Genomic DNA, 12,500 nt, shown 5'->3' on the forward strand with positions numbered 1-12,500 from the left:
GTACTTGTATGTGTGTGTGAGAGCAGGCCAAGAAAAAAACATCTGAGTGTGTGTGTGTGTGTGTGCATGCATGTGTGTGTGTGTTTGTGCGTGTGTATGTGAGAGAGAGAGAGAGAGTGTGTGTGTGTGTGTGTGTGTGTGCTTGTGTGTGTATATGTAAGAGAGAGATAAAGAGAGAGTGTGTTTGTGGGTATGTGCATGTAATGTGTGTGTGTGTGTGTGTGTATATGTGTGTGTGTGTGTGTGTGTGTGCATGTGTGTGCGTGTGTGTGTGTGTGTGTGTGTGTGTGTGGTTGTGTGTGTGTGTGTGTGTGTTTGTGTGCATGTGTGTTGCTGTGTGCTTCTCTCTCCTTCTTATCTCTTGTGCCCTGTGAGTTCAGTTGCCTCATAATTATACTGTAAACCTGCCATGAATATTTCAGGGCACAGACGTGCATGTTACCTATCAGGCTTCAAAAGGGCTCCAAAAAGTTTCTGTTTCTCAATATAATCATTTAGTTTGTTTGTGTCTGTGCTCCCTGTTCTGTGGACAGAGTTGTCTGTCCTTATGTATGCTCTCTCTCTCTCTCTCTCTCTCTCTCTCTCTCTCTCTCTCTCACACACTCACACACACACACATATATACACACACACACACACACACACACACACACACACACACACACACACACACACACACACACACACACACACACACCAACCCACACTCAGATGGGTTTTGCTTGGCCTGCTCTCCATGGGGTTAGAGAAATGTAGAGAAGTGTGAAAAGCAAAATGTCACCCCTCTCACTCTTGACTGTTAATGGTTTGCCCTGTCGTACCCCCACGGAGTGGGCCTCGCATGCACAGCACCCACAGGGTCACTCTGAAGGCTATGGACATTTCCTAGCCAGTCCTCGAAGTCTTCCTCTGAAGGCTATGGACATTTCCTAGCCAGTCCTCGAAGTCTTCCTCTGAAGGCTATGGACATTTCCTAGCCAGTCCTCGAAGTCTTCCTCTGAAGGCTATGGACATTTCCTAGCCAGTCCTCGAAGTCTTCCTCTGAAGGCTATGGACATTTCCTAGCCAGTCCTTGAAGTCTTCCTCTGAAGGCTATGGACCTTTCCTTGCCAGTCCTCGAAGTCTTCCTCTGAAAGCTATAGACATTTCCTAGCCAGTCCTCGAAGTCTTCCTCTGAAGGCTATGGACATTTCCTAGCCAGTCCTCGAAGTCTTCCTCTGAAGGCTATGGACATTTCCTAGCCAGTCCTCGAAGTCTTCCTCTGAAGGCTATGGACATTTCCTAGCCAGTCCTCGAAGTCTTCCTCTGAAGGCTATGGACATTTCCTAGCCAGTCCTCGAAGTCTTCCTCTGAAGGCTATGGACATTTCCTAACCAGTCCTCAAAGTCTTCCAAGGAAACAACAAAAAATTGCTCTCTAACTGTAAATAAATAAATAGAAAGCAAAGTTCACATCAAGATTTTATGATTGTCATGTCATGCCCTTGTTCCAGGATATTTTCAGAACATTATGAATCACAAGAAGAGATGTTTGCATGTCTGTGTGTGTGTGTTTGTGTATGTGTGTGTATATGTGTGTGTGTGTGTGTGTGTGGGTGACTGACTGTGTTTTGTGTATATGACCAACGTGCATATGTAAATGTGTGTGCTTGAATGAAGTGGCTCCATGCCTACACTGACATGACTGTGTGTGTTTGTGCACCTGTGTGTGTTTATATGTATGTGTGTGTGCCTGTGTGTTTATGTTTGTGTGTGGGAGTGTACTGTATGTGTGTGTATCTGTAGTGTGGCTGTGTTTATGTGTGTGCCTATATGTGCACATTTGTGTGTGTTCTTGTGCACGTCTGTGTGTGTGTGTGTGTGTGTGTGTGTGTGTGTGTGTACGTGTGCATGTGTGTGTGTGTGTGTGGCGGTACCTCAGCTGGCGCCGAGTTCCTCCTCTCAGATGACCGAGCAGACTCGGACGCCTGGGCGGTGATGTCAGCATGGGCCGCGTGCGCTGGCCGTGACCCTCCGCAGGGGATGCGCCGGATATACAGTACAGGCCCACACGACCTCACAACACCAAACGCACCACCATGGAACCCCCAACATGGACACAGCTATGGAAGTAGATGGAGCCCCTGAGGGGAAGACGGCTGATACTGACCTAGTTGGAAGTTTTTTGTCCTTAATGGAATAAGTTTAGTGTGAGACTTGAGGATGTAGGAGTTTGTTGGTCCACAAACAGGATGCATGAAGACTGCGGGCCCTCATTTAAATGGTGGGCAAAGTCTATCAACAAGCAAAGTTCTCGTGCATGAACTATGGCTATCAAACCGCGTGTGGGAGGATTGAACTCATTAATGTTTGCGCTTCAGCGTCTTTTCCATGGTGTTTTGTCAAGTCAAGTCATTTTTATTTATACAGTATAGCGCATTTTTGTATGCACAGAGTGCAACCCAAAGCGCTCCACATACAAGACATTGACACATAAGACAAAAGATGCCGGACAGAGCGGCGTAGTCGCCAGCGTACCCGTGACATCAAGACATGACAAACAGATGTACAAAATAACAGATGACACACAAGACAAAAGATGCCGGATGGAGCATTAGACGGACGGAGTTTAAATAGCAAGCTGATTTGGCCAAGTTATCAAATTAGCATTAATTACATTTAAGACTTTGCACTTTGTCCCACCATTCAAATTAGGGTCCTGCATGTGTAAGTGTAAGTCTGCCGAATTCTTTTTTTTTTGTTTTACTTTCTTTTTTCATTTAAAACTACAGATCCAGGAACACATTTTTAATGTTTTGACTTGCTGCTGATGCCAGTGCTCAGGTGTGAGGTGTGAGAATTGCCAACGTCAATCCACAGATTTTTAGCGCAGGAAAACATCATCCACCTTATCGTTATCCGTCTAAAACGGATTCCCTCGACAGCGGCTCGCAGCTGCCTTGTGGGGACTGTTTTCAGTACATTGCTGATATGCTGTCCGTATTCAATAGGTCTCAGTGGGAAACAGAGAGCGGTTTAAACGACCCCCTCGGTGCAGATCAAAGAGTACAGTGGATTTCTCATCGACCAAATAATGACTCGCTCCCCTTGCGGTTTAGACAGGCTGTCAATATGAGACCAGGTCATTATCCTTCGGTCTGTCTGTCACTCTTGCTGCGTTTATCCAATATTATATTCCCAGTGTTTGACACTACTACTACTTCCTGGAGGCACCCAACGTGATCCATAACTGACATGACGAAATGACCTTACTCAACATGTGTAATGCTATAAACTGCAGTACCTAGCCTGTGGTAAATATGGTTAAGAATCATTGACTTGTTTCCATAGTGTTAGAGCTGGTTAGTAAATGTCCTACAAGGATGTTTTGGTAACACGTGATTCAAGTTACTGTGTAGTAGAATCATGTTTTGCTAAATGTTTCCAAAGTAATTATAATGTGGGTCACCAGATACCACTGTTGAGCCTTTCTGGTTGTGTCCTGGGCCTAATTCAGTGAAACACTCATGAATAATGGAAGGAGCGGCTTGATGACTTCAGTAAAATGCTCTTGAAGGCTATTCTGTTGGTGATGTTTTTTGCCCACAAAGGTTGTTTTCTTTGGGATTTTGGTTTTGATGGTAAATAGGCTTGGCCATTGATTTGCTTGGTATTGATTTTGTTTGAAATTCCCTATCTAGGGCACTAGAAATGTAACATCTCTGTGTAGATTTGAAATGTTTTTACAGTATGTCTTTTTTTATCAGTTTTACAGTTTTTACAGTAAGTCTTTATATATATATATATATATATATATATATAAAAAACATATTTTCCTTGTAATGACATTTCACAACAAAAGGATTTTATGCCTACTGTAGATTGTGCTGTCACAATGCATAAAGATGTTTTTCTTTGCATTCTTTTAAGATATACAACTTTGCTTCATAAGATACGCAACTTTGCTTTATTTACCCAGTAATACAAATGATGTGTTTGCAAACAGAGTTGTGACATACTAGCGTTTATCTTAGCCTCAGGCTGGCTATGATGAGCCGAATGTTGTAGATGTTGTAGAGCCGAATGTCATGTTTAATGACTTTAACTGGGCAAGTGTCTTTGAATATGTATAATCATACACACGCAGCTATTTCTACTGACAGAATTACAGTTATGTCAGTAAGTAACATTATAGTAAAATAGCAGCCCCCACAGCAAGTTTCAACATGGTTCTGTTAGGAATGAGCTCACATCTCTACCACAGATGTAAGCATGACGTAATACCGTTGACACACAGATTCCCAGTGTGCAAAGATACACACATTATCCCAGCACGCACTGGCATACACAGAATTTCATATACACGCACACACATGCACACACATGCACACACGCACACAAACACACACACACACACACACACACACACACACACACACACACACACACACACACACACACACACACACACACACACACACACACACAAAGGATCCCTGTGCACTCGGGATGTGTCTGTTCTTGTCCTTGTCAGACTCAGGACATCATGTGCAGAAGAGCTGCTCCATTGGCAACTGTGGGTGGAATGTCAGGCCGGTATGTCCCTCATATGGCGCTTTTGGACAGGTCCCATGAGGAAGTGAGAGAGTGATGGAGAGAGAGAGTGAGAGAGAGGGGGGGGGGAGAGAGAGGGGGGAGGGAGATGGCCCTTGTCCAGTGTTGCCCAGACCCATGTGGGTCTCTTGGGCTTGTGTCCGTCAGTCCATGGCTGTTTCTCCACAGCAGTCTCTTGGAGGCTCTGCCATAGAGAGAGAGGGAGAGAGGACACACACACACACACAGACACACACACACACACACGAGGAAACCACTCTGAATGGCGGAGCTCCTACAGCCTGTGTGAGTATCTCTTTGGGAATGCTGTCCCTGAGGCGCAGCCAGTGTGAACTGCAGTGAGAGGGAGAGAGAGGGGTGGGGAGGGGAGGGGTGCAACAAAACTACAAGCCCACAGGATGCTGTCTCTGAGGACAAGAAGTCTTTTCTTTCACTCGTTTTGTGTCTGAAGAGCAATCAATGCATGCCCAGTGGTTGTGCTTTTCGGACAATGGGGAAGGATGCCTAGGGTGTGCCACAGTGTGTGTGTGTGTGTGTGTGTGTGTGTGTGTGTGTGTGTGTGTGTGTGTGTGTGTGTGTGTGTCTGGAAGGCTGGGGTGGTGCGGTGGTAGGTTGGGGTGCGGGTAGGGGGCTGTGACTTTTATCTGCAGATGTCGTAGCAGAGGAAGACACCGGCCCACATCTCAACATCAGAGGCCTGCCATGCCTTTCTTCCTCCCTCTGTAATTTGGCCGTGGGTGTCTCTGATTGGAACGGTGGACCCTCACTCCTCACTCTGCATTGATTACTCTCTCTCTCTCTCTCTTTCTCTGTCTCTCTTTCTCTCTCGCATTTCACTTTTCGTCACCCTTCATTATTTCCCCCCTCATTTTTTTCCCTTTCTCTTTTCTCCCAGTCTCTATCCTCTGCTTTCTCGTTCTTTCTCTCTCACATATCATCTTCCATACTCTTCCCTCCATCTTTTTTCTCTCCATCCTCCTCCTCATTGTTTCTTCCCCCTTTTCCTTCTTCTTAGTTTGCTTATCTACATCTCTGTGCTGCTGTGTGTGGGTGGTAGCCTAACACAAGGCTCCCTCTTTCTCTGTGTGTGTGTGTGTGTGTGTGTGTGTGTGCGTGTGTGTGTGTGAGCGTGTGTGTACTCTATGCATCAGGTCTGTCAGGATCCCAGGTTGCTCAGGATGAAAGCGCCGTTTCATTTTTCAAAAATAAACTTCTTTGGACACGAATGGGAAGACGCTCTCCGTTTGATCGATACTGCATCCCAAGCTGCCTTTGATTTGGAAAGTTTAATCAATGTGCGTGTACAAGTCCCCCCCCCTTCTCGACACACACACACACACACACACACACACCACCCCCACCCTGCTTTGTGCCTTCCAAGCTTATGAAAAGTTACTCCTCTCTCAAAAAGAGCACAGTATGTTTTTGGGTGTCATTATTTTTATCCATTTGACAGAGCAGTGAGAAGTCAATCAATGCACATCCACAATTTTGCAATTTTGTGCTCTGTAAAAATAGGTGCGTCTTGGCCCACATTCATTCTCTCCAAGCTATGGAGAACAGCCACTCAGACTGCACAGGACAGTGATGTCGCATAATGTCACGCTCTGTAGAGGTGGCCCTCCATAGGTCAGCTGGCACGTGAAGGTCCAGAATTAAAAGCGTGGTCCCATTGTGTACTGGGCTACTTGATGAAATGTATCATGACTAATCCTAATGACCTTGACTAGAATATTGCACGGCTTCTTCCATTGGACTATATATATACACAGTATACTGTATATAAAATAGGCAATATACCATTCATCTGTCAGTGTAGTCTTTTTGTGCATCTGATTCTTTTGGTCTTGCTCTTGCTGATGGGTCTGTTTACATCAAAAAAGTGCTCTCATTATGGCCTATTAGAGAAGACGATGGTCTGGTGGCCTAATTAATGAGGTTTTGTCAGGGGGCTTTAAAGACGAGGCCCCTCGACACTGAAAGCCTCTGAGTGTTTGAGTAAATGGAGAGAGAGGAGCAGGGGAATGGATATTGAGTGTGAGTAACCCTCAATGGCCTGTCTGGCATTTTAATTTAGCCCCTTTTGATGGATGCCCTCCTCTATACACTGCACTATGACTGCTCCGAGGCGTGCCATTCATCACGTGAGATTAGCTGAAGCTGGACAGACAGGAGGGGTCTGGTAGAGAGGGACATAGGTGATTCAGGTCCAATGGAAGAAAATTAGTTACCCCTTAGACAGATTTAGTTGTCAAGGAAATATTGAGTAGAATCTCTCAAATATATTTTATTGAATCCCCAACAGTATGTATTGTAGTCAATAGATGTAACCTGTAAGATGATTGATTGATTGAACACATATGATGAGACTTCCCAGTGTGGCTATTAAGGATATACAGGCATTGAAAGTTTGAAATGGTGCAAGAGAAAGTCATTTGGAGATTACTTGAGATCATATTAATAATGTATCTATAGCGTTTTGGATCGGAGGTGCATCTGCAGCATTTTCTTAAACTCTGAAGAAACAGTGACCACACTGGGAAAAAGCATGAAGATGATAAATCCCCAGTACTCCCCATAAGCAGCAGGAGAACAGCCACAAAGCCCCCTGGTCTCGGGCTGCAGTGGTGGTCAGGGATGGCCAGGAAGCTTAAGCGTGTGTGGAGGTTCACACACACCAGCGGGCATTTGTCCTGGATGTGTCCAGTGACTGATGGGTGTGTTCTGCATGCGTGATCCAGATGATGAGCAGGTGGTTGGGGGTCGCTCAGTAGCCTGACGGGCAATGTCTGCATGGTCGATGGCGGCCGTGTTTCAATCCACGGCTGGGTCAGCTGGGCTGGAGAGGAACCATAATCTGGAAGTGCCAATACCAGATTCCAGATACCGGAAAGTTCTCCAGCTTTCAGGACCCCATTCTGCATATTGCTGGAAGAGTTGTATAAGATTTCTGATTTCAAACATAAACCAAGGTTTGTATTTGTGTTGGTACACGAGTAACTGTGTGTGTGTGAGTGTATGGCGTGGGACTCAGTGAATATGAAATTGCTCTTCCCTCTGCAAATCACTACCCTGCTTCTATCGCCATGTCTTAAAAGTGTATCAGTCATGTTTCACCACCCCTATTCCACCATCTTTCAGCCACGTTTCAAACAGCAATCTATTCTCCTTCGTGCGCTTCTAGAGATGTGCTTGGTTTCCCAAATTAGTGTTGGCTTGCTTCACCCTGCACCGTCTCTCCATCTGCAACCAGGCAGCACAGTAATTGTCTTTGATTGATAACGCGCGAGGAAAAAAAAAATATTTCGAAAGCTACTGTCATATGACAGCTTTGCGGCTTTGAAGGCAGATAGAATAAAGCACATGACAGCAGAGAATGGTGATGGTCCTAGTGAAATAAGGGGTAAAAAAGAGATGCGCTGCTTTTTCACACTCCCTCTGGAGAGATTGGGTCAGACAGAAATGCTTGGGCAGGCAAATCCAGAGAGAGAGAGAGAGAGAGAGAGAGAGAGAAGTCACCGTCCGCACTTCTTACACTGCGGAGAACGCAATCGAGAAAAAAACCCCGGAAATCTTTGTGTGGCGGACTGACTGACAGTGAAACAGCGGCAGGAAACACGAGAACTCTGGCATGCTTAGATGGTGACGGTGGCGGTAATTGAAAGTGCTCCGAACGGAATCCTTCTGTGGCTTGAGTAAAGTCAGATGTTACAGAAGACAGTGTTGTAAGCTGTGTGTGTGTGTGTGTGTGGGGGGGGGGGGGGGCTTGCTGAAATGTGTCAGTAATGGCAGTATTTTAGAGGATGAGCTTTGTGTCAATGGGAATCATTCTGGATTAACTGGCTTCAGATCAGACACGAAGCCAAGCGAGCGAGACACAAACACCACTAGTCTTTTCCGTGGCTTATCACGAGCGCTGACAAAAGAAAGTCTCAGAATGTGCTCTGTCATGCACGTCTGCTGTCAGATTCTGTCAAAGATGTACCTGTCTCCCCCGATCGGCTCTACAGCAGATGGCGAACCTGCGTCTACATCTGTTGAACACCATCTCCTGGGTGGATGAGCCGTCTCGTGAAATAAAGGGCCCAATTCTACTGGGCTGAACAGCAGCGTTCCTCGGGGAGTGGCGTGCACCTGGAAAGTGTTCTATTATTAGGACGCAGCCATTTAGACTGACGTTGTCACTATAATCACGTCATCTTAGAGTGGTGGAAAAGACCACAACTGACCTACTGTAAATACTCTGTCAGCTTTTTACAGGTCACCTGTAAAGTGCTGTTCATGACCTATACCTTAGAATTCAATACCAAAATGTATAATTTGCTGTCATTTGGGCTTGTGAAATTGATGGAATCAACAGAAACGTGGGAACTTGATGGGAGCAGTTCCAGAACACAGTATATTTGAAGGGTTCCTGTTTAACTTACCGTTAACAATGACAAAATGTTGTTCCCCAGTTCTCTGACCAACACCGAAAATGTACCTAAGGGCACAGGTTCATTCTTGGGTTGAATTGGGTAAAAGGTCCACGACAGTAATTATTCCTGCAAAACGCTAACTTGCTTCTCTCCATGTAACAGGGTCATAAAACGAATGAAACAAAAGTTCTTGCTAGAGCAGGAGAGGCCAGAGATACCCATTTTTTACCCATTTCTGTCTTGGAGAGATAGATGTCTTCTGCTTTAAATATGCATGGTTCCCAGGACACTTCTGACGCTTATTGGAGGATAGGCATTCTGTTTTTGGACCCGCTTCAGCATAGAGAGCAATCACTCCTCTCTTGTCTCTTTTTGAATCGTTCTCATAAACCTTTGACTCCTTTCTCTTTGATGGCCGTATAGAGAGAGATAAGGAACAATACGTAGAACTGATGTAAAAAGAATTGTTCTTGGGAAGGAGTGTTTTTTTGTGTGTGTGAAGGAGTCATGGTTGTGGTGTAAGTGGGCTTGTATGGGGGGAAGAGAGATAAAAATAGCGATGGCAGAACATAATGTGATGAGGAGGATATTAGATGTGAGGGGAGGGGACGACTTTTGTTTGGCGCATGAGAAGAGAAGAGGAGGATGAGGAGGGAGGGAGGAGGGGGGGAGGAGGGGAGGCTTTTAAGAAGCGATCCTGGGCGGGCGGGCGGTGGCGGGCAGCACGAGTGCCTTGAAAGCCAAGTGGCTGCTTTTATACGAGGAGATGCGTGTGCCCTCAGCGCCCGGCCGGCCCGCTTAATGAGCGGCTCACTGAGTGTTAGACCTGTCACTACGCCTGCTACTCAGCACAATTACATACACACACACACACACAAGCATACACGCATAGACACACACCACATACATATACATACACACACACACACACACACACACACATGCATACACACACCACATACATACATACACACACACACACACACACACACACACACACACACACACACACACACACACACACACACACAGACACACACACACACGCACACACACATGCATACACACACACCACATACATATACATACACACACACACACACACACACCACATACATATACATACACACAGATGCATATCCACACACACACACACACACACACACACAGACACACACATGCATACACACACACCACATACATATACATACACACACACACACACACACACACACACACACACACCACATACATATACATACACACAGATGCATATCCACACACACACACACACACACACACACACACACACACACACTTATGTTTGTATAAACACTAACACACACACACACGTTATAATAATAAGATATTATCTCATTTGACTAGGTTTCACACACCACTGCCAAATCCTGCACATATAAACACACATACAGAGAGAAAGAGAGAGAGAGAGAGAGAGAGAGAGAGAGAGAGAGATGTATGTGTGGTGTGAGTGTTGGGGTTATTACGTGGGGCTCTGGAGGAGCTCCCCAGCACCCTGCATTAGTAAACAGAGCATGAAGTGTGTCTGTGTGTGTATATTTGTGTATGTGTTTGTATATTTGTGTATAGGTGTGTGTCTGTGTATATGTGTGTGTCTATGTCTGTACAGTATGTGTTTGTATATGTGTGTGTGTCTGTGAATACGTGTGTATCTATGTCTGTATGTGTGTGTATGTGTGTGTGTGTGTGTGTGTGTGTGTGTGTGTGTGTGTGTGTGTGTGTGTGTGTGTGTGTGTGTGAGAGAGAGAGAGAGAGAGAGAGAGAGAGAATATGTGCATGTCTGGAGCTTTGCTGGAGCATAGTGGGTGCAGCTTGTGTTTCGCCTCCACGCTGACTCGAGTCCCCTGACTGGCTTAAAGCAGAACCACAGAGAGACCCAGGAGAAGAGAGAAGGAGCGAGTGAGTGAGAGACAGAGAAAGACAGAGAGAATGAGAAGAGAAATAAAGGAAGATGGAGGAAGAGAGGAGGAAGAGGGTCTGTCATCCTACTCCTCCGAGGGTGAAAGTGAATTATTGAGCGAACAAAAAAAAACACAGCGAGAGCGACAGCAAGCCCTTTCTGGCGGCGCTCCGAACAAGCAGCCAATCCCCATCAGATAGATATCGGTGTCAGATTGGATCGGGAGATTAGGTGGAATGGAATGAGGAGATAGATTGAGAGAGAGAGAGAAAGAGAGATTCTAATGTTCGAAGATGGCCAAACAAGAAGCAGAAATGCGCCTAATAGCATAGCAACACCTTGGGCGGAAAGCAGCTTATGTTGTAATGACTGAGACAAACATGACATCGCATCCTCTTCATCCATTAGCACAGATGCTGCTGTATGTTGATTGCGGTTTCCATGGCGGCAGCGAAAAACACAGGGAAATGTGACCTCATATGCATACACACGTATGCTCTTACACACACACACACACACACACTCGCATACACATGCACATACCCACACACTCATATACACATATAAATAAACATACCCACACACTCACATACAGTACAGTATATACCCATTACATATACACACACACACACACAAGCATAGACATGCACAAACAACACTTCTCTTGTATACCTGAGATAAATGCAATAGCAGCAGTAACTATTTTTACTGATGATTTGCATTCTTCTGCATTTTTTTTTTTGTCTCTGAAAATAATGCCTACCTTCCGTGGTGGTTGTTTAGGGAGATCAGCATCTCTGTGACCAGAGGGCCCTCCTCTTGTGGCCTTGCTTTGACAACTGCATACCAATCCTGCAAAGAAAAGTGCTTTGTCTTGGCATTCACTTTGCTGGACTTTGCCTTTGTCTTGAATGCTCTGCAGAAAAAAAAAAACTACAAAAAAGCTCCACACTCAAGGTGTAGCCCTCAAGGCAACCCGGTCTCGGTGGACAAACAAAATGATTAATCAGTCTTCGAGGCAGGATCTATCCCCTAGCTGGCTAACTTTCGCTTTTGGCTCACTTTTGTTATGAAGGGGGATAGTTCCCCATCTCTGTGTTTATTTTTCTCCCAGTATTTTTCTAAGGAGAAACAGTGTGTGTGAAAAAGTGCTTTTGATGGCACTTTCCGCCAAAGGTTTGTTTAAGAATAACCCCCTAGGTTGTTCTACAGGGTAGCTCGTATCCCTTTGCCTACTGTTTCAGTGCACAGTGCAAAGACACATAGAAACGTGTTACAGATGATTGCTTATGCATTAAAAAAATAATCAAGTTTACCTTTCCCTGTAAATTTGTTAGACTCTGTTCCAGATTGCCTTGTGCTGTACTTCAAGAAGAAAGATGAACCCATAATACTTCGCTCACATGGGATTTGTATTGGAATATGTTTCCATTGTCTTTTTTTGGTGCCTGCTGCACTGACAATACTCTTGGGTTTCTGCACACAGCTAGAAAGAAGCAGTGTAACCCTAATAATTCATGGATCACATACAATGTATTATAAGCAGAT

General features: G+C 45.2%; 1 protein-coding gene across 1 annotated transcript in view; it reads left to right on the plus strand.

Annotated features, from left to right (window-relative positions):
- Positions 1 to 12,500, plus strand: part of LOC143106838 (transmembrane protein 132C) — a 160,117-nt gene that overhangs the window by 786 nt on the left and 146,831 nt on the right. Inside the window, exon 2 of the mRNA XM_076271313.1 lies at positions 1,921 to 2,037. Coding sequence (XP_076127428.1) covers positions 1,921 to 2,037 — 117 coding nt within the window. The remainder of the gene's footprint in view (positions 1 to 1,920; positions 2,038 to 12,500) is intronic.

Source organism: Alosa pseudoharengus, unplaced genomic scaffold (genome assembly GCF_046254945.1).
Source record: "Alosa pseudoharengus isolate Yale_2024_CS ecotype anadromous, Long Island Sound unplaced genomic scaffold, YU_APseudo_1.1 YU_APseudo_1.1_scf_6, whole genome shotgun sequence".
Lineage (NCBI taxonomy): Eukaryota > Metazoa > Chordata > Actinopteri > Clupeiformes > Clupeidae > Alosa > Alosa pseudoharengus.